Source organism: Acinonyx jubatus, chromosome D1 (assembly GCF_027475565.1).
Source record: "Acinonyx jubatus isolate Ajub_Pintada_27869175 chromosome D1, VMU_Ajub_asm_v1.0, whole genome shotgun sequence".
In the NCBI taxonomy this organism is placed as follows: Eukaryota; Metazoa; Chordata; class Mammalia; order Carnivora; family Felidae; genus Acinonyx; species Acinonyx jubatus.
Genome location: NC_069390.1, coordinates 80,629,945 through 80,654,022, shown reverse-complemented (window position 1 = coordinate 80,654,022; position 24,078 = coordinate 80,629,945). Strand labels below are relative to the sequence as shown.

Below are 24,078 nucleotides of genomic sequence, written 5' to 3'. Positions count from 1 at the left end.
TCTTTTACTAAGCTCCCTCCCAAGCATTAATTTATGTTAAATCCAGAGTTGTTCTTTATCCAATACACATTAAAATAAATATGGAACTACTAAAATGTAAGATGTCCATTCATAAAATACTTAACATCTAATACACTATTGAAGGTATCCATTTCACACTTTGGGAAATGCAGACCATTCTTCATTTGTAAATGAAACAAAACAAAATCATGAGGAGCTTAGGGCTTTCCTTGATGTCAACAATTCACTGGAATTGAGACTTTCCCAACTTTGCACTCTGGTTTCATGCTGACTATGGAAAATGCATTTTATTTTCATTGCTTAAGTAGTATTGTTACATGTGGTGAGCACAAATTACACTGTGGGTGAACTATAAAGTGAAGAGAATGAAAAGTTCCAGATCAGTGGGGATATTTTATTTTGACATGAGAGACTTAAATAGAAATACAGTAATTGCTATGTAGAGCACTTTTCTGTCACCAGAAATAGTTAGATATGGTTATACAAATGGAGAATACCTCAGTTTTTCAGACAGTGTTTGTATTGCTGAAATTATCGTAAAGATCCAAAAGACTGGCAGAAATATGGAAATATGGTTAAAGCGAGGTCTTCATAGGGTGACCACATTTTCCAAATGGAAAAAGGAAATATACTATCTTTAGGAGCAGCCTGTGGTTTACCACTACACTAGTAACTAATCAAATTTCTGTAAGCTGGGTTGTTACAGTAAATTCTCTGGTCTCTTGTCTAGCATAGTTATCTAAAATCATTCTTTTTAACTGACTCACTGTATTTTTTTTCTATCTAGTTCTCCTCTAATATCTTAAAATAAAGCTTTGTAATTTTATACACAAAAGTTCACACATCTTTTGCTGAGTTATTCTTAAGTAGCTTGTTCTTTTGTTGAAATGTGAGAATGTGTGATGGTGTACAACAATCTAATTTATAATTATCAACCTAGACAGACTCTTATTTCTAATAAGTTCTCTATAGATTTAGAATTTTCTATGTGGGGATAATAACATCAAGAAATGATACAGTGAAATAAACAAAATTAACTCTTAGCTGTTATATGCCCTTGGTTTTATTTTACTCCACAGGCTTGGGCCTTCAAAAATAATATAGAATTTAAGCAAGAATAGTGTACATCCTCCTCTATTTCCTGATTTTTAAAGTGAATGTTTCTAACGTTTGGATGAATGAACACTGCGTTTTCTAATTCCTGTAAAATTTCAGAAACAATTCACTGCCATAGTATTGTGTTCACATGACAGTGTTAACTGGAAATTTCTTAAGGCCATTACTATGCTGTAATATACAAGAGTTGGGTAATTTCCAAATCACAATAATTCCCTTGTTTCTGAAAATAGTCCTGATATTCAGAGGAACACATGCAACATACTCTGTCCCCTTAGTCTTGGGTCAAGGGTCTTTAAGTGACCTGGGCTGGGCCAATCAGAGCTCATTTTAAAGTTTTGTTTTGTTTTGTTTTTTAGTTTACCATGGGAAACTGGACAGGCCCTCTCCAGACAGAACTTCGACAAGGTATAGTGGCAATGTTTAGTACTCACCTTGTGGAAGAAGCTAACTAAGAGAATAAAGCTGACAAGCAAATGAAAGGCAAAAAGCCTCGTAGAGGCCTCAGAGTCTATGATTCTAGCTGCTCCAGAATATCACATGCAACATGGTGTTGCCCACAGATAAATGAGATACCCCACACTCTTCCCCACCAATTGTCTGTTTGCTTTGCAAATGAATGTCATAAGTGACACACAAATAAGAAATAGCAATGTGAAATAACACAAGGCATCTTGGTAAGAATCCACTAACAGTCAGACTTTTGTGTTTCAATTATGAATTCTGGTTCTAAGACAAATGGCAAGTTTCTGAATAATTTCTTATTTTTAATCAGTATTATAACTTAAAGTAAAATATTAATAAGCTTTTATACTTACTGTTATAAAATGTTACCAAAAGGAGAAACTGGGTAAAGAATACACAGGATTCCTATATTACTCTTAATAATTATATGCGAATTTGTAATTATCTCAAAATTTTAAGAAAAAGCTTTCATTCTCTTTTCTCCTGGTTGTAATTAAATTTGTAACTTCTTTGGTAGTACATGAACACTATGACTATGGTTTAATTACAAACAAGGACAAAAACATTCTCACTGAAGAATACCTCCATCTCTTATTTCTGAGTATCTCGCTGGTTTGTCACCTGATATTTTCCAACCATTAGCTTTGATACATTATTTAAATTTCTCTTCATATCTTTTACTAATGTTTTTCTAATCTACATTATGTCTACTTACTTTATTTTCTCTGCCCTTTAAAATAAAATGCCCCATACAGGTCTTAAAGAACTTTGGTGGGATGGTTACACAATGACTTTATATATTTTTTATCTTTTATAATATCAAAGTATCTCTGTACTTCCTATTAAAAAAATCAGAACATGGTTTATAAATATAATAAAGATTAGCACATCCTGAAAAACAATGGCCAACATTCGAGTAAAGGTATTTTTGAAAATGCAAAGGTAAAAAATAGAAGTATTTCAATGATGTGGAATGGTAAGATTCCAAAGTAAAGAAAGCTATACAACTGGGATAAAAGGCAGAGGCAGGAAAATGCAAGAACTGGAGATGGGAGATGGAAGGACAGAGATGGGTAGTGCAGGCACTATGTCCAGCAGCAGGCTACTGCAGCTCATGTGGACAGTGACAGCCTTAAGCAACAGAAACCTTCACACCCAAAGAGTCATGCCAAAGTAACAAAACCAAAAAGTTAATCTTCAATTTCAGCTTATATTTGGACAGAAAAAAAAAAAACATGTAAGTTTTTTATTCCAGTATCTTATTTCAAATTAATTGTTAAAATACCACTGTCTGGTGGAAAAGTTTTCTTTTAAATCCTACCATACAGTCAAGGTTTTAATCTTAAGAAAATAAAGGGACCTTGGGAAACAGAAAAATATAAAGATTGGATACTTAGAATCATGCATTCATTTATAAATCTTTCAATCTAGAAATTTGATATATACCCATGAAATACCAGCTGTGGAAATGGCATCAATCACACACACACACACACTCACAAATCATATCCAGGTATTAGTGAAACTGATACATCAAAATACAAATACACTTTTAAATTTGCACCAGCTAATTTTGCTGCCTGCTAGCCATGCCAGCAATACTTCTAACAGCATAGAAACCTTAATTTTACTAAGGAAAATACAACCATCTTTCCAAGTATTCTTTTTCAAGACCTAATAAGGAACACAACCATCAACTCTCAGATTTATCTTTTTTATTCCCCTTTCTTATTCTCTGGCGTAGATGTGTCAACAGCAGCGAAATTGCTAAAAAGCAGCCTGCCAGGGTAGGCTTCACTGTCTGACCACTGTATTATACCTATTAAAAGAAAGTTTTAGAATTTTGACAGACATTTCCAGTTGTTAAGTGTCCCACATCTTTTTCAGTTTAAAATCAAAAGACATAATTCCCAATTATGAACACTGTTAAGTATTTTCTGAAATTCTAGCAATTATCCTATTCAAGTCCTTCAGACTAAACTAATGAATTTTACTCAAAGAAAGTTTATTTCTTGTCTAATGAACTAAAAATAAGTCAAACAACCTGAGAAATGGTTAATATGAAGCTGTGATAACTCTCAACAACCACCTTTTCTTTTTGTGTATGTGTTAACTAGCCACTACGAAATTTATGACAAAAGGGTAAATAAAGGAAATCATCTTTAATCAAGAGAAATAAGGACATGCAATTTTCGATATTTTAAACATTCTCAAATTTCATGAATCCTTAACTCAAAGATGGTGATGAGCATGGGGTTACTGGTAGTGAAGTTGGGGGATGGGGTATAAATTGGTTTATGGCATATTTTTGGCTCCCACATGCCAAAACATGATGTGGGAAATGTCAACTGATTGATGGATTGAGGTTGTGCTGAAATACATGCCTCTTTAAATATGATGAAAACTTTGAAAATTAATCCAGTTTCAAAGTATATAATGCCTGTCTTCTTCCCTAAATTTTGTAAGACATTAAAATAATATGCCTAAAACACCAGAGCATCTCACATATTATATTAACAATACATATTTGCTATTGTTATTATGCAATTTTTAATTAAATAATCTTAGTTTTTAACATTATGGATTATGTGAAGGCTCTGGAACCCAACAGATGGTGTGGGTTTTTTTTGTTTTTTTTTTTAACGTTTATTTATTTTTGAGACAGAGAGACAGGGCATGAATGGGGGAGGGTCAGAGAGAGAGGGAGACACAGAATCTGAAACAGGCTCCAGGCTCTGAGCTGTCAGCACAGAGCCCGACGCGGGGCTCGAACTCCCGGACCGCGAGATCATGACCTGAGCCGAAGACGGCCGCTCAACCGACTGAGCCACCCAGGCGCCCCCCAACAGATGGGGTTTAAATCCCCACAGTACCACTTATTAGTTATGTGTCTTTGAGTTTGCTCTTCTTTAAAATGGGTATATTAATAGCATACACCTCAGAGGGTTCTGTACAGATTAGTTAAAAATATAAAGTAACTGTAGCAGTACCTGGTACCCTGAAAACACTCCAGGTCAGCTATTACCTATAGCAGTGCTTCCCAATAGAAATATAATGCAAACCACATAATAACTAACATATTTCAGGCGCTCAATAGCCACATATGACAAGTGTCTGAAGTATTAAGCATCACATATTTTTTTAAATATATTGAGACTCATAACAGCTCAAAATCTTGTATTAATAACCAAGTAATTCATATTACTGACACATTTTTTCCTTTTTTAATAAATATCTAATTTTGTTAGAACATAAAGAGAGAAAGGCCAGTTTTGATTGTACCCCCTATTAATCCTTATGTTGGGTTGCTTAAACTTTTAAAAAATGTAAGAAAGGAATATAGAGGCTTTAAATACTCTTATAAATGAAATGACTCTTAAGGTTATAAATTTCCCCTCCCAGACCCTCATGATTTTTTTGTGTAAAGTAATACCCAGACACCTAGCCCACTTCAGGAAAATACTTCCATTACACAAGGATTAAAAAGACTGATTGGAACAGTGAATAGAAAGAATATAAATCCTGGGAAACCTAAAGCAAACTCTGTAACTTAACACAGGTCAAATGTGAATGTTGTGTATGCTAATGGTTAAAAGGAAAAAAAAATAATAAGTTTCTTATGTTAATCAAAATGAAAACACTAAGAAATAAGTTCATTTGTACAAATTCTTCAAGATAAACATTGGCTAAAATATTCTGAAGCTATGGCTTCCTCATTTGGTGACAAAGATACAGCTAAGGAAAAAAAATCTGTATTGCTACACACACACTCCATATTCGTCAAAGGGACTCGGAGTACCCAGAACATAAGGAGCCCAGGGTAAGGGAGAGAGGAGAAACATAGGAGACCCTCCAGCCTGAAGACCCCTGCAGCCACTGGGTCCACATACTATACATTTCTATTTATTATCATCCCACATTTCTATTACAACCATGTGAATAAATGGGACTTTGAGCAAGCTGTCCAAACAGCTTCTTCCTGGGTCTCCTATTGATCTAAATCTCCTTTGTTGATTCTACCTTATCTGACCAAAGTCTGGACTCAAGGCACCTCAGGGCTCAATCCTCCTACCTTTTCTCTTCTGTCTACACACTCATAGATCCGGTGATCTCATACATTCCCATAGCTTTAAATTCCCACTACAGGTTGACAACTTCAAAATTTATATGTTCCCCTGAACTCCAGACTCATATATCCAGATGCTCCCTAGACACATCTACTTAGATATCTACTTAGGCATCTAAGTAGATTCAAATTTTAACTATTTTCTCCCCCTCACCTTCTTCATCTCAGTAAGTGGCAGTATCTTTGACCAAATGCACTATTTTTTCTTTTTAGCACTTACCACCATCAGAAATAATGTGTTTAATGTCTGCCCAGTAGAATGCAAACTGCATCACAGCAGGTATTTCTGTCACAATACACAAGGATTAAAGGGGACTAATTCAAGCTGTATGGAAAGTGCAGACCTCCAGGGGAGTATATGGGCTCAAATGTGAATGAAAAGATGGAACCAGTCTTGAGAGGATAGGGATCAGGACAAGGCAGAGGAAGGCTGTTCAAGAGAGAGTAAAGGACAATACAAAGGTCTAAGTCCATAAGAAGCTTGTAGAGACCATTAAGAGGAGTAGAAAGAAAGCCAGTGGGGATAGAGAACAGAGAACATGAGAGTGAATACTGAGAAGGAAAGAATGATAAGTAGAGTATAATTCCAGGGATACAGATAGAGGGAATGTCAAGTCCATAGGCCTTAAGGCAAAGAGTCAAATTCAGAATTTCAATACCAATAAGGCTTCAATGAACATTTCATGCTAGGGTATTCTCTTGGTATAACAGCCTGGACTAAAGTAGTAGTGTTTGCACAGCCAGGTTAGCTGTCATCTGAAGTAAATACAGCAGTTCCTGTGGTGGTATGAAAACTGAAGAGACCTTACCATGAAGTTTATATGGCTTAAATGCCCCTCCTTGCACTGGAGACAGGCTCAGAGTCCTTAAAATAGGACATATGATCTAGGACATCTCTAATCATTAAAGTGCTACATTCTATGGGGAAAAATTTTAACACTTCCAATAAAGATGCACTTAAAAAAAAAAAAAGAGCCCATGTCACTAATCAATAACAGTAACCTCACTATAAGTAAATAGGCATTTTACTTAGGCCATTACAAAGGGCTATTAAATTACTTCTTCTATTTGTGTCATTAAAAGGCTGTTCCTGTGTAGCCACGTGATGGCAGATGTCAGTTAACATACTGAAAAATACTGCATCATGGAAGCCTATTTTTCCGGTAAGAAGTATGAGACAGGATAAAGTATATTCTCAAAAGTTTCTGAAATGGATATTTCCTATTTCCATCTCCGAGTCACTTTTTTTGTTGCATTAAAACTGCATTTTTAGTTGGCTTTGGCAGAAATTTTTAACTCAATACTTCAAGTTAGTAAGGAACTAAGAAGAGTCCCATTTATTAAAAAAAAAATCTGTATTTCTTTGGGCTTTTTTTCTGCAAACAGACTTTGCTTTTGTTGTTGTTGTTGTTAATGTTCATTTATTTTTGAAAGAATGAGAGAGACAGAGCATGAGTGGGGGGTGGGCAAAGAGAGACGGAGACACAGAATCCAAAGCAGGCTCCAGACTCTGAGCTGTCAGCACAGAGTCCAATGCGGGGGCTCAAACTCATGGGCCGTGAGATCATGACCTGCACTGAAATCGGATGCTTAACTGACTGAGCCACCAAGGAGCCCCTGCAAACAGCCTTTAGATTACCTAGATGTTGTATTCATCTTACTAAGTACAGTAAATCACTGGAAACAAGAGAATGTAAACCATTAGGTGTCTTCTATGATCTTGTGATTTTATTTTTTAGTCACTGTTCTAACATATTTAAGTTGTGGCCAAATTCAATTAATATAAAATAAATTACGACTTATCATAAAAAAAACAATTAAATGAGTGTATCAATTACAGAACTCCTTTATACTTTTAGTACACTTAAAATATTCTTCTTCTTAAATGAAGTAATAATTTTTAAAAGAAATTCTTCACCCGGGTGGCTCAGTTGGTTAAGAGTCCAACTTTGACTCAGGTCATGCTCTCCCAGTCCATGACTTCAAGCCCCGCGTCAGGCTCTGTGCTGACAGCTCAGAGCCTGGAGCCTGCTTCAGATTCTGTCTCTCTTTCTCTCTGCCCCTCCCCTGCTTGTGCTTTCTCTATCTCACAAAATAAGTAAGCATTTAAAAAAAACATTTTTAATAAAAAAATAAAATAAATTCTTCAGCACATCTTTGCACATAATCTGCTAACAGATATACCTTCAGTTGTAGTAGCATCATATAACTGAAAGTGTTTATTCCAATACTTAGATTTGTGTGTTTAATAATTACAATTATATAATCTTTTTTGGGCATGCAATCCATTAGGATTTTATCTGTAGATTTTTCTTCATTATTTTGCATTCTTTATGTCAGAACTTCTCTAAAACAATAGGTAAAGCAATCAAAACCTGCAATGCGACTTCACTCATGAACACAGAATTTCCTCCTTGCCCCAACATGAGAAACATGGCTAAAGGCAGAAATGAAGACCTCTGAAACACTAACAGCTGGTGTTTCAATCTCCACTTCCACTGCCTATAAGACATTCTACCACATTCCTCAGCCACTTTTTCTTGTTGGTCTTTGTCCTTTCTTCAGTCACCATCTTGCATGACCTCAAGATTCTGCTCATAAAACATCCAAACCTCTAAGCTTAGCCTTCTAGATTCCTAAAGTCTGTCTTCCTGTTTAGCCACATCTTAACTTCATCACTATCTGGACCAACTCCACTGCTAAGTTCAGCATATTTCAACTCCTACTCCTGATCACAACTTCCTGGTCTCAGAATTTCTTTTATTGTTAGTGAACTGTCAACATAGTGAAGTAGTCATGCTTGCCCTCTGCTTTCTAAGGCCATCAATAACCTCTTGCCTCAGTTATTGCTATACTCAGTCAAGACCCATTTTCATATTATACAAACCCATGTCCCTGTAATCCAGCACATCTTCTGTGCCCACCCCTTGAATCTGGCCTCCCAACTATTCTTACTGCTCATCCATGGCTCTGGGTATTGCTAGAAAAATCTATGAAAGCATGGTAATTAGTCTTTCCTTGACATATTTATGATGTCCACCTTCAATGGCCCATTATCACTAACCATAATCCCTTTTCTCTTATATAACTTGCTCTTGCCTTTCTAAACTCCTTCTATAAACTACCCTTACATTTCTTTGGTTCTTTTCACTCCTGCAAACTACAACACACTTTCCCATATTCTTTCAATAATTCATGCTAGCTGATTGATCATTCTCCTGAAGTACTTGCACAGGATTTGAATAACAACCTCACTCAACCCTAAATCGTACATTCCCCTGGCTTCCACACCATTTAAAACTCTATTTTCACATCTCCCTAACCACTTTTTCCCATTTTCATCATCAGCTCTTCTCTGGGCCATAAGATACCTCCTACTCACATTTCCCCATTAAACTTGGACTTCTATTGCATAGTTCATGAAACTGGACTGAAGATTATGCATACAGTACTTAAAAGTATACAATTTAGTCTTAAGACTCCAATCAAACTTCCCTCCAGAAAAAAAGCTTTTTCTGACCTCCCCAGAAAGGATGTAAGTCTCCCATAATGGCTCATATGTATCTAGCACAGATTACACTGTACTGGGACCAGACCATTGTAGGCTGATGTTTCCTAAAAAAATATAGTCATCCCTGACAGTCTACCTTATCTATCTTTCACATGGCCACCAAATTAATCTCTCCTAAATCCCACATTGGTTCTCCCATCCTTTTCAAAAACTAGCAATTTTGCTCTTCTGTAACACACACCAAAACTTTTTAGCCCACCTCTTACACCCTACTTATGACCAAAACTACCAGTCAATCTTCTAATACTCTCTGAGAACTATCTGCTTTATTCTACAAATATATACAGTACTTTCTCCCACCCTGTGGCCTCTTCTCAAGTTCATTATATGACTGCCAAGTAATGGTTGTGTGATTCTTCCTTAGCTCAGGCAACATTCCCTGTGCCAAGGCCATCCTCCTGAAACTGTTCTCCTTATCCAATTAGCAGAATGACACCACATTTAATGCACATTTAATGCACATATATACATATGTGTATACATAATTCCCCAACAGGATGAAGCCAGTGATAAAGATGGCATTTTAAACAAGCCTGGAACCCTCGCTGTAAGAGACAATCAACATCTTTATTACCATCAATACTATGTGCCATGTGCTGCTGCAAATGCTTTATGACAATCCTGTTGGGAAATGTACTAATTTTCCCATATACAAATGGGAAGTGAGGGTCATAGACAGTGGCCTTCACAGAAATTTTAACAAAATGGGTACAAAAATTATATTGGTAAATGGATAAATATATTATAGTAACTATCCTCTGATACTGCCACATTAAGTTAATCCATCAACCTGAAATGTTTTCCCCACTCTTCCCAGCCAAACAGAATCCTGCCAGACTTTAAGACCTAACTGAAATGTCACCTTTTTAAGAAAGAATTATTTGCTCCTTTTATGAATTGTCTTTAATACTTAGAATGCATCTTTATTATAACACTAAAGTTATTTATAAGGTTACTCAGAATGGGTTTCTTATGACAATTCAATATTTTTAATTCTCAAAAGAATTAACTGGAAAACAAAATGAATATAATTTACACCTGATGAAATTATACCTGAAATAAACAGAAATGGTATATATCATAAGCAATAATTGATAATCACACTCATACAGAAATTATTGATAATCATAATCAAATTATTGATAATCATAATCATACAGAAATATTTTCTGTAACATTTAGTACATCTATCAAATATAGGGTCTGGTATGGCTAAGTCTAATTCAGAAGGTCTGGTCTTTCTTTCAATATGTCCAAACAAAGTTTTATTCTGAAGAAATGGGGAACGGACTTACCAGTCTCCTCCTTTCTTCTTCTACTGCAATGAGTAGTCTTGCAAATTCCTTTAGTGACTGAGCTATTTAGAAGATTTAAAAAAAAAAAGGCATTAACCACTTTCCATTGTTAATATCTAATTACACAGGAATAAACATTACAATGAAGCTAGTTATAAATATGTATATATTCTGTGGTTTTATGTTTCTATAAGCATAGAACACTATACATAATAAGATCTCAATGACTAACAGCTATAGATAACAGATATTTGCATACTGAAAATTAAAATTTAGCACATATAGAGTATAACATTTTTTCTTTAAAGACACTAAGGAAATACAGTATATGTATGTAATGTATAAAACATATTAATAAATAAAAGGTTATGACTCAAATTGCTTCTAAACAGAATCCTACAAATAATAAATATATTAAATCTCTAAGAAGCAATAAATCCAGTACGATTTAGATGTACTTATTAGCAGCCAGTAATGCAAAGTCTGTTACTGACTTCTATCTAGAAGCTCAATAGTTACAGATACTTAAAACCAGATTCTCTATTCTGTATTACTCAGATATCAAGTTAGTTTAGACCCTGGGTAGTAAGTGTGTCTGGAAGGACTACCAGCATCAGCATTTGGGGAGCTTGTTAGAAATACAGACTAATGCCTCATCTCAGTTTCTGCATTTTAATAAGATCCTCAAGTGTTCGTCTGCATATTAAAATTGGGAAGCACTGTTTTCTTTTTTCTTTTAGCTTTTATTTAAATTCCAGTTAGTGAATATACAATATAATAATTATAATATATGTAATATTAGTTTCAGGTGTACAATTTAGTGATTCATCATGTAGGTACAAAACCCAGTGCTCATCACAAGTTCAGATAGCTTTCTAAAGAATCACTGCTTTAGAAAGCTACCTGAAACTATACTGCCCTGGCTTGGAGAAAATATCAAATACTCCTAGAAACAGTGGGAGAATAAACCAAAATGTAAGTCAAGAATTACAGTAACGTATTCTTTAAAAATGTATAGTCCCAAATGGCAATTGTAAGACAGTAATTCATCCACATCAGTTTCTATACCTTATACTTAATATAACTAAAGTTGGAATGTTTTGATTATAAAACTAATAAAACAAGTAAGGTGAAGGCAAAAATTATGTCCATTTAAGGTTTTTTTTTTAATGTTTTTATTTATTTTTGAGAGACAGTGAGAGAGAGACAGAGTACGCTACGAGTTGGGGAGGGGCAGAGAGAGAGGCAGACAGAATCCAAAGCAGGCTCCAGGTTCTGAGATGTCAGCACAGAGCCCTATGTGGGGCTCAAACTCACAAATCACCTCAGAGCCATGTTATAATGACCTGAAGTCTGAAGTTTAACTGACTGAGCCACCCAGGTGCCCTTCTATGTAAGCTTTACCTTCCCTTCTACGTCTTCATTCTTTAGGCTCCTTATGTCTTCCTACACCCATACAAATTATTAAAAACATTCTATAAGACCAGAAGTCTAATAAGTCTGGCATAAAGCCTATAATAAAAGTAGATAAGTGAGGAAAATAAATCAAGAGTCTCATAACAGAACTTATTAAGAAAAAGAATATTTTCCATTCAAGAATTTAAAATTACAATCTAAGTTTTTTTCCCTCCACTCCTCTTTTTAGAACTAGTAGGCTTACACTAACTAAGCTGGTTTGAAATGCTATCACTATGATTACTTCATATTGGATTTTATTCACAGATGCCAAAAGAGAAATCAAAGAATTATCTGGGAGACTCAGATTAATCCGATAAACACATTGATGACCTTAGAGTAAATATGACACTTTTTTTTAATTTAGAAATTTGAGATTTTAATTTCTTCAAAAATAAAATGCTACAATACAACCCACTTGTGACAACAGTAAACTGAACAGAAAAACATTTTACAAATATATAAAAAGTTTTAAATGAAGTACATAATAGCATACTATACTTTTGTACTTTGGGTAAAGAAAGCATTCCATCACCCTGGCAACTATCTATTGCCACCGAAGAGTTCTATTGGTGAGCCTACAAAAATGTCAAAAAAATGTGGATAATGGAAGGAATTATCTACAGAGAAAGATATGCCTACAGAGAAAGAAAACAAGAGGTAATCAGTTTGGTGTACAGGAAATGGAAGCAGCAAGTACTGTTGAAGGGGAGAAAATAAGAGGTGATCAAAAGTAGTTGAAAGTCTGTTTAAGAAGTTCTTTAATCCCAGATTTCAAACTCAATGCCTCCTAAGCTTTTTAATTAAAAATAAACAAAACAAAAACAACTACCTTCATATGCTTCTTTTATGGGAAGATACTAGATAAGGCACTCTAACAACACATGAGAATAAATCAAGAAAAGAGGATATAGAATCTAGAAGTAGGGTATCCAATATAGCATAGAAAGCAATGAAATTCTCATGTCAACAGAGAGATATTCCAGGACAACTATTGTGTAAAAGGTTCAGACAGGATCTTATCTAGACTGGAGCAATAGGTTATAGCCTCCAAGAAATGTCTCTGGAGAATAAAAATGGAACTAATCAATATCCTAATGTATCTGAATGTAATGAAAGGAAATTTACAATTCTTTTAAAGAAAATTCAAAGATAATTAATAACCCTTGGGAAAACAGTTATTTAGTAACACCATGAAAATAAATTAAATAACTCAGTTTTAGTATGTGCAAAGTCACTATGATATAAACGTAACAGTATAAAATGAGAAGAATGTATCTAAAACTGAGGAAAAAATCAAGTAGTAGCAAGACAATCATGGTCATGAAAGAAACAGAAATGGCTAAAAGTTCAAAGTGGTCTTTGTGAGTAACTAAGTGGTGAGGGCTTGTAAGATGAGAGATTGATAGTTTTTGTTAAGCCTATTAAAAATCTTTAACTTTTTTAAATAATGAAAATAACACATGCTATAAATGTTTTATTTTCCTACTAGCCTAAATTTTAGGAGGCTAAATTCGCTTACTAATTTTCCCAAAGTTAAGTAAATATCTAGCACATAGAAGCCTGACAAGCCTGTTTTGTTTTGTTTTTTGACAACAGGTATTTTCAGAATAAATGAAGATGTAGCTTGACTTACTTTTTTAAGTTTTTTAATGTTTGTTCATTTTTCAGAGACAGAGAGAGACAGAATGAGAATGGGGGGAGACAGAGAGAGAAGGAGACAGAATCTGAGGTAGGTTCCAGGCTCCGAGGTGTCAGCACAGAGCCTGACACGGGGCTCGAACCCATGAACCATGAGATCATGAGCCTAAGTCAGACACTCAACTGACTGTGCTACCCAGGCACCTCTAGCTTGATTTAGATTGGCTGGGGTACACTAGAACCTTCTACCTGGTCAACCCAAACAACAACCACTGCCTCATGGAGTAGTGTCCTAATAGTCCAGGAGCATCATCCCATGACAACTTGGAAGTCCACAGGCTTCCCCAAGGTAACTGCTGCTTCAAGAGTCAATCGACCAGTTGCCTTAAGTCAGATTTTGGTTTTAAGTAATTAGGAAACTCAGATTCTCGTTTTGATGTTGTACCTCCTTGTCTAAATATTAATGATGCTGTTTCTTGCTTTATTTGAATGGTGTTCTGGTCTGTTTCCCATATAAATACTATTTATAGACTCAGTACAATAATAGTTTGTTATAATAAGAATGTCTGAGGAGAAAAATTTGAACATGCAAAAGCAATTGCATGTCTGCTTCCTCCCAACAAAAACTACTCTCCCTCCAGCAGTTTTCTAGGTCTGTCCCAATTTGACAATAAGTTTTGTCTCTTCTTCTTTTGCTGATTTTTCAGGGAAATGACTTCAAAGAACTAAAATTGTTCTTTAAATAATATAGTGTCAGTTCCATAAAACTATATGTTTCTTAGTCCAAACGAAGATATTACTGTTTTTCATTTGTCCTACATGGAAAATGAACAGCCAGGAACACCATTTCATGAATTAGTAACAGTGACTTACTAACTTTTTCAACCCTTATCTAATGCTTTCCCTGAAGTCTTTTTATTTATAATGTTGAAGTATTGCATTAATAGTTTACAAAGCACAGGGGCACCTGGATGGCTCAGTGAGTTAAGTGTCCAACTCTCAATTTCAGCTCAGGTCATAATCTCACAGTTTGTGGGAGGACTGTACCCCACATCGGGTTATGTGCTGACAGTGTGGAGCCTGCTTAGGATTCTCTCTCTCCCTCTCTCTCTGCCCACTCCCCCCCCCCACCGACTCCATTCACATTCTCACTCCCTCTCAAAAATAAATAAACATTTTTTAAAAAGTAGTTTACAAATCACAAAATAACAGAAAAAGAAGAGGAATTAATAATCCTACTAAGCAAGTATAAAATAATTCAAAGTTTTATTGTGTAAACTGGGTTTTCAGACAAAGGGCTTGATGGATAGCCAGTCACTTCCTAGCCTGGCCCATCCTCAAAATCTAAAGGCACCTCTGACACAAGTCAGGTAGATCCATACTGCCAATTGTACCCCAGCAACTCCTCAGAGATGAGAAGCTCAGAGAAGAGTATTAGAATCTCTGGTGACCAGTACCCACAAAAGCCTTTAGAGACCATGAAAACTGGTAGGGAGTCCTGGGCACAAAACAAATTCCCCACCAGGCCTTGGGCACAAGACATATGAAATGATTCCTCCAACAACCACCCATCACAGTGCCTTAAACAAAATAGCTATTAATGTTGACGGCTTGAGCAATTTCTTCTAAGACTTTACCTAAGTAAAATTTAAAAATGTTTTTTATTACATGCAAATTTCTAATTCCCAAATACATTTTTTATAAGCAATTATATGTGATGGTCTATATCTTATCAATGTTAATATATACATAAATAACCATTTCATTATCTGATTTGGGGATCCACAGTAACATCAAATATAACAGCTGGTCTTGCAATTACAGATTCTGCCCATACCTAGGTGTATGACAGGAGCTTGATTAAGTGAGAGCAATATTCCAAAACCAATATTTAATACACAGTGGGCTTTCAATAGATGATTGTTAAATTAATTAACAAGTTTAATAATACATTTCCATAATCTACTTGCTCTATAAGGAGAAACATACTGACTCTTATTCTAGGTTTCATAAAATATTATAAAAAAGATAGGCCAGATACTTCAGAAAATTATGTTAGCTATCTACATTCTGGCCACCTGCATGAAACTTTCCTGGCTGTATTCACCATTAATAATTTTTCCCCTTCCTGACCATCTGGACCATGAGATTAGTGGAGAGCAATCAAAACACAGTTTCATATATAAATGTTAATTTTCCAACAAATTGTTGAAGTTAAGAATATTGCTGTAGGTTACCATTTTTATCTCTACAATGTGATATTGCAAAAACACTTTTGAAACAAAAGAAATCTATTATTCAGGTATATTTATGACAGATCTCAAGAGTATAAACATTCACAAAGACAACAATTGAAATATACCCACACATTGAGGAAGTATAATAATGGTCTGTATTTACCAATATCATAAATTCTAAAAAATTCCTGAGCTATCTAAAATATCTATTTCCTCACTCTATCTTTTTAGCAGGCTTAAGTTCACCCTACTACTTTTGACTGTGGAAAACCTGGTTAGTGCCTAGAAGACGGAATAAGAAAAAATAAAGAAAATTATTCCTTGTTCATTGTTAACATGACTCCATCACAGTAAGTACTAAGCATTATACTATTAGCTTCCACAACTGATCTGCTTGAGCTTTACAAATTTCACAATTCAGAGATTTGAGAAAGCGTGTCTCTCTCACATCCAACCAACATTTGTATCATAATCAGATAATGATGTGTTAAATATTTCTCCCTGGAGTCTTTTTTTCTCAAACCTAAGCAGAATAAATACATATTCAAACAGAAGTACAGATCACAAATTCAGTGACATATACCATTATGTCAACAACATATTTTTCAGTTAATAAGTGAGCAAATCACCTATGACGATCAGATATACTGATGAATAGGGGAGAACTGAGTTAGTGGGATTTAGACTTTGCCAAATTTCAAGGAAAACATGAAAACTTATAAAAGTCTATAAAGGCCAGATTGAACCAATCTGATCATTTTAGAAGTCCAGATAATACCCCAATAGTCACTTTACTATTCTATTTGGGTGGACGACATAGACTGTCAAGGCCTTTCTTCGTATCCTTCTTGCACTTTTTTTTTCCACAGAGTAGAAGAGAAGCAGTAAAATACCAACACTTAACTGAGCATATGAGCCACAACAGGTGAATTTAGATCTGACCACATTAAAAAAATAAAAGTGGAATCAACGTACACAACCAAGTGACACTCCGCAATACGCTATGAAACTTGCAATGAACTAACAGGGTATCACAGCAGCAGTTCATGCCTGGAACTCCCACTGAGGAAGTTCTTTGAACCTTTAGAAGATCAAAGGTAGCATAGTAACTGAACAGCAAGCTTTGGTTCAGGAACAATTTAACCCATTAACAAAGCAAGAAAAAGGATCATTTTGGTATGCCTGGAAAAGAAATGATGTCTGTAAAACTGTAAGATATAAAAAGTGACGCCAACTCTTCACACAATATCAACTAGATATGGTGTGTCTTTGTAACAATTAACACCCTCCACTTGATGGGCTGTCTACTCTGTCTGCAATACCAAAATTATTTGCAACCACAAACTCTGGTTATTTTCTAGAAGTCACAACATCAAATAAGATTGCTCCACTCTATTTGTGGCTTCAAGCTCCATGGATGCCTATTCACAAAGCCAGTAAATTGCTTCCTAAACCAACAGGAGAAAAAAAAATCACAGGCCCATTGTTGAATGCTGGCAGGTCACTGTAATACACCCACGTACTCAGAGGCACTCATCTTTCTTCTAACACTTCACAGCCCCTTGGAATCTAAGGTCTCATGAAAACACAAAGAAATTCTCGTGATCTTTAAGGTAATTAAACCGTTCTCCAAAATGTCCTCCTGGTGTTTGCTTGTTTTTTTTTTTTTTAACTTCCAAACCCAAATCAAAAAGATTACTATTGAAAACAAGCCCCTATAAGCTTGTATTTAAATTCTTCTTTCATAACTTACCAATGCATACTTGTACAGTATTGCATGCAAGTGTATTAGTTTTTGGCAGACATGAGATGTACAAGTTGGAAGAACATATTAGGTATTATTTTGGTAATAAAAATTTATTTGATATTATAACATAGTTTGCTAATTAAGAATTAAAGAACAATAAGAAATGCATAGCCTACACAGGAAAAAGTCATAAAACCTTTATCAAGTTGACCATGTACTCTGCATAGAGTTAAAAACTGCTACATCTCTGCTTTATCACTTGTCTGTTACCATCAACTGTGCCATGTTTGTTCCATCCAGTACACAAATGCCAATCCAGACAAGACAAAGGGACAGAATCTTTACTTTGGAATCCATAATATCAAGACATTTCTTTCTACTTTCACTTGTTCCCATTTATTTTCTAACCATACTACCCAGATTCTTTGCAGGGGTTATGGCCAATAATCTAGTCTCCTTTTTAAGTTCCCAACTCCTGTTTTTCGTGTCTCCCTCCATACTTGGGTTCCATTCCATGGATCATTGGGTACTAACCTGTGCTATACATTGTCATATGAACATGGGTTCTAACATTGTCCACCACTGCACTTTTGGGCTGTGATTCAGAACTTGTGGCAAGATGTCTATCTTTTACTCTTTTCTGGTCTAAGGTGGTTTTCAGTCTGGTTTCTCTTATCCTCACTGGTATAACAATGGGACTCAAAAGACGGTTTACACCTTTTGTAAACCAGGGACTTCACATGTAAAGAAGAGCTACTACCACTACAGCAGATCATTAGTATTACCTATTATAACTGAGAAGAATTAAGACTCCAAGATGAAAAGTCACAATGGAGGCACAGAAGTAATTCTATACTATCTTATCTAATGGTTTTTTCCTTCCCATATTGTCTCTGAATGAAGGTAGGGCCTTTTAGTAGTATCTGCTTTGAAACTGCCAAACTGCAAAGTAGTTTGAGAGTACTAGTACACACACACACACACACACACACACACACACACACACACACACGGCATATACATTATATAATATTAAGTTCAAATTTTGGAAAATGAATACATACAAATATAGACAGCCTTTCAAATTTTACACAATTTCAAAATGTCATTCTAGCTGGTTTCTTTGAATTCTTCACACTATCTCATCACTTCGAATGAATTTCTTTTGAATTCCAAAGATGTTTTACTCCGAGATCTTGTTAATAAGTATTGTTCTGTATAACACAGTCTCCAAGTCACATATTTTTGTTTTCTTTTGAAGCATACATTTTAGAAAATGAAAACATGTGTTATTCTGATGTTGCCTTGTTTTAATTTTGTTTTATTTTAGTGGTGTTTGACCTGTTTCTCAAAGCCAAAACAAAACCCCCAATTCAGAAGTCATTTTCCCCCAATATGTGGAGCATGCACACTCTGTAGCACCTCTATCAAGAGGCAGAGATGTCACACATGCTACCTCACTTAATGTCCACGTAACGATATGAGGTACTGAGTAGGTTTTATCCTAATTTTGCAGATAAGAAAATGAGGATCAATCATCACCTGGAGTAACTTGCCCCAAGTTCTCAGGACTAGTAAGTGGAGAAGCAGGTACTTAATTTTGATTGTTTTGTTCCGAAGTCTTTGTATTCCAGCAAACCATTATTGCCAAGGGAGAGGGAGGGGGAAGGAGAGGGTGCAGAAAGGAGGCAGGCAGGGAAGGTAATGCCAGTGTACTACCCCACTACATTACAGCAAAGAACAGGCTTATCATCCTTGAAAGTAAACAGACCCAGAGCTGTTTGTGCTGAAGGGGTAATCAGGACCCAAATATCCTGCATTAAAGGAACAATCAGTAATTTGTTACTGACAGCCACTTCCATCAAGCCTTCCCAATCCTTAGCACTATTAGGAACCCACCTCCCAGCACTTCTTCACATTCCACAAAGACGGAGGCACCCCATTCATACTCCTCCTCTGTACCCAGTCCTCCTGCAACCACCCTACTGAGGCTTCAACATCCGCTTCCTTCCTTGTCCAATATCCAGTTTCTCTCTTCCATAACCTCTTAACCTCTAGTGACCTTCTCTCTGCGGTAATTCACACACCCACAAGGACACTAAGAGTTCAAGCTATCTAACCCCTTTGCCTTTTGCTTTTTGGCAATCCCTCTATTCAACTCTAGTGTACTCCTAGTCCTATTTCCCACAGTGGCTATTTAAAAAGAATTTTGTTTCTCAAGAACCCAGCCCCAACTTCCCCCTACTCACTCATACCAGATGGCCTAGTCTCCTGCTTCTCTAAGAGAAGTTCAAGACCCCTGATTAACACTATCTTTATTCATTCTCTTCAACTTGCCTGTCTCAGAAAAGGGGCCCTCTTTCTCCCTATGAAGCTTCTAATCTCCCCCTTCCTCATCTCTAGCTCCATTTCTATAATTTCCATCATCACTCTTCTCTCCACACAGCTGTTTCTCCTCCTCCCAAGTCTACAAAGGTACTACCATATACTCCTATCCTCATGAATTTAGAAGAGCAGGAACACCTGAGGGTTGGCAGAGGAGGAGGGGATTTATTTGACACATACACCAGCACTGCACACAGCTCTTTAATCCTCAGTACCTCACAAGGTGGTCTCAAGTAAAACACCCAAATGTTCACTCACCATTCTATTTTTCAAATAGAAACTGAAATATAGAGGTTAAATAATACCCAAGATATTACAGCTAACAACTTGCAGGATGAAACTTTGAACCTGCGTGAATCACATGAAATGTATCCATTTTCCCACTACTCCAGGCCTGATTCATGAAATTGAGCAAATTCATGAAATTCATGAAATTGAGCAAATCCAGTTACCTCCCAGGAATTTCTACTATAGATTCTGTATGCATCTCAAAACATAACATGTGTCAAAACTTAACTCATAATTCTTCTCTACCTTCGGGTACTCTGCCACATATAAACACATAAATGGGCTCAAAACACCATTTTGTTAGCAACTCAAGCAGTGTATTAACCTCATTCCTCCCTTCCACACATCCAGTCACCAAATACTGCTGGTCTTTCTCCTCTACTCTTCTTCCATACCCATAGAAGGATATCACTTCATCTCTGCTATAATATTACAGCAGCCTGATTATTGGTTTTCCAGCTTCCATGACTATAATTCATCATATGCACTAATGGTCAGAATAAAATTCCTAAAGGGCACCTTTGATTATGTCATTATTTAGCCATTCAAGGTTACTGAGTTGCATAAAGTCCAAACGTCCAAACTCCATATTGCAAGCAACGTGGGGCCTCCAGTATGTGACCACAGGTACCTTTCCAAGTATCTTAGCCTGAAATGCTACTATTTCTAACCTCTAACTTAGCACTTTGAAACTACTAGACATTCTTATAGTTTCCAATTTCCATGCTTTTCCTTTACCTGAATTTGCTAAACTGTATGTTAGCTAACCACTAGGACCCAGATCAAATAACCTCTCTATTCAAGCATCCTCTGATGTCCCCAGTCAGAAATCCCTTCTCCAGCTTTGGTGCTCTCGCAGCATTTTTGTTTTTAGTATGCTTAAAGCACTCAGCACATTCTCCTTAGTATTATAGTAATTATATCATAAAACTATTTTTATTCTTACCCTCTATTTTATAAGGCTACAAGAATATTTTATTCACATATGCATGTACTAAATTGCACATAAGGTTCTTTGCACAAATATATTCATTAGTGATAGAGAATTCTACAGAATCCAAAGTCTATCAGTATGCACTAAGTCACACTTTGTGATTTTAATTTGAAAAGCTGATTCTTTTTCATGTCTGGGAAATCTGTAGAGCATCTACACTGACCCATGAATGCCATCTCTCATTCTAAGGGTACACACCTGTTTGTTTTGCATTAACTAAAACCTTTTTTCAGGCTATGAAGGACAATATGGCAATAAATGACCGGGTTTCCCTACAAACATGTCTTCTTACAGCATTAGTGGCTCCACTGGGAGAATGCTGTACATTGGGGATCTGGTGATCCAAAAAGCACAACTGCAGTAGACTTTTTCCCCATTTTAGTACTCTTTCCAATTGAGCTCCCCTCAGTATAAACACTAGTCTATTGTTGAGAGTAGCTGTTTTCCACAGGCTTATATCAGACATCATGAATCTCCATAAAATTAAATCTCCTGTGGAGATTTAAGGAATATCCATACAGGTAAAGCCTCTTCCTCCCAGGAGATTCAACCTTCATTCAATTCTAGGGTACAGATCAAGAATCAAATTTTTAAAGCTTCCCATAGTTGATTCTGATGCCAGGCAGTTTGGCAACTATTGGCTTTTGTGGAAGGCAGGCAGGGGGAGACTGCATGAAGAATTAAGAGTTAAAACTATATTTAAATACAAAACAGTATATATTTTAATAAGATTTGTAAGAATTATCTCTACTTCCTCCTTGAAGCTGATCAGTATTTTCAGTGGCAGGAATAAGTAGTACTCTTGGCCCTCATGGTTATGGAGGAAACAAGACATTCTCTTTCAGTCCCAAGAATGAAGCATGACCTGAAAGCTCTTCTTTCCACATCGCTCAAAATCATGACTCAGCAACTATTTTGAATTCTATGTCAGAGAAATTACTCAGAATTAGCCCTTTTGTCCAGACACATATTCCTAGATTAGTTTATAAGGCAAGACTTTTTTTTTAGGCCTATTTTTCAACTCTTTTGCTTTCTAATTTCTCCCTCTATAGTCTGTTTCTTCCCCACAGCCACCAAATCTCTCTTCAGTGTTCATATGATTGCCATTGTCTTTGTCAATGAGTCTTCCAATAATCTCTGGGTGTTCATGTCCTGCCTCCTAACTCACTTATTTCAAACACAGTTTCTAGAACTGTTGCCTTTCTGGTCCAAACATTTTATGTCAAAACTGAAACTGTGCTTTTATTATTTCATTCACATTTAGAAATGTTCTCTCTTGGTCCATAAAAGATTTGCTGAGGAAGGCAATCTTTGACTCACTCTGGCAAATACTTCCATGCTATAATTTATCACATATACAGATGCCAGAATAAACCTCCTAAAGGGCAACTTCAATCAAAAGCCTTAAGTGTCTCTTGAGAATATACAAATGAAACTTTAGACTATGTGGCAAAGCCCTCTAACATATTCTCTGGCTCTCAATTCTTGTACTCCAGCTGAAAAAGGATATTACACCTTCACTTTCCTCAAGACTGCACATATCAAGACAATGAACCTTCAAGTGCACAGACTAAATATGCCCAAGCAAGGGAAGAAATCCAATGGTCTAGAGCAGAAGGATGCAGTGAAGAAATACTTTAACATCTAAATGTTTCAGAAAAAAATCTAGTGCTTACAAGCTAGCATGGCTCAGAAGTATTTTCTACCCTTATGGCTTTTGCATCAAGGTTTCTAATCTAGAAATAGGTCAGTGTTTTCATGGTCAGGTAAATTTGATTGAGGACACTGATAACGAAAGATAAAATAGGCTCATTTTACAAGCAGTTTGCAGTAATGCCATGATCTTAAAATTAGCTGTCTCTGTATTAAAAACACTTAATTTTTTAAACAATCTCCTTTTTTATCTCCTTTTTTATAGCATTGATCAGTCTAACTTAATATATAGTGAACCTATACATTTTACCATCTAACTCCTCTGACAAACCCCCATTAGGGTGGGGATTATTTTTCTGCTTTGCACAATGATGTGTCTTTAGCACTCAAAACAGTGTCTGACATATCACAAGTGCTTGATAAGGCTTTACTGAATAAATGAACGAATGACTGAACAAATAAACAAAACCCAAGAGTGAAAGTTCCTGACCTAGGAGCCAGGCAATCAAGGTTCTAACTACTGTGACTTTAACAAATCATTCCGCCTGTTTCTAAAGCAAAATGATAGCTCCCATGTTCTTCAAGGTCTCTTTACACTCTAAGATACTAAACTTGGGATTGAAACCAAGCCATTTCTAAGTAAGAAGTAACATTTACTGATAATTCAAAATATATATAGATATACAGATATATAGATATATAGATATATAGACAATAGTCTGTGCAACTTCCCACCCTCCCACCTCCACATGTACATGAAGAAGGTATGAGATCATCATAGTACTAAAGAAATGCAGCTTCCAGACAAGATATAAACTACTCCACACCAAGAAAACTGAGATAAAATATTATCTTCAAAAGATGTTTTCAAAGCAGACTATCTTCAACATGAGCAGGTAAACTCCAGTAAGTAAACTAGGAAATTACCAACAAACCATAAACTATGCACTTAACACATACTCAGGCCACCACTTACCTTTATGGTACCTGATGTTTACCAATAGGCGATAAAACATGTTTATGTTATCATGCAAAAAATTAGGGAAAAAAACATCAATGTGGGTATGTCATGGTTCAGGCTTAC

At 35.8% G+C, this 24,078-nt stretch overlaps 1 protein-coding gene and 1 long non-coding RNA gene across 3 annotated transcripts in view; one reads left to right on the top strand and one right to left on the bottom strand.

The window, feature by feature from the left end:
- Positions 1-24,078, bottom strand: part of ARHGAP42 (Rho GTPase activating protein 42) — a 312,973-nt gene that overhangs the window by 198,370 nt on the left and 90,525 nt on the right. For both annotated transcript variants that reach the window (XM_027040080.2, XM_053203842.1), the window contains exon 3: positions 10,595-10,656. In XM_027040080.2, coding sequence (XP_026895881.1) covers positions 10,595-10,656 — 62 coding nt within the window. The remainder of the gene's footprint in view (positions 1-10,594; positions 10,657-24,078) is intronic.
- LOC128311892 (uncharacterized) lies at positions 15,933-23,264 on the top strand. Its single transcript, XR_008290549.1, has 3 exons — positions 15,933-16,277; positions 19,191-19,264; positions 22,838-23,264. It is a non-coding gene; the product is annotated as an uncharacterized LOC128311892 (long non-coding RNA).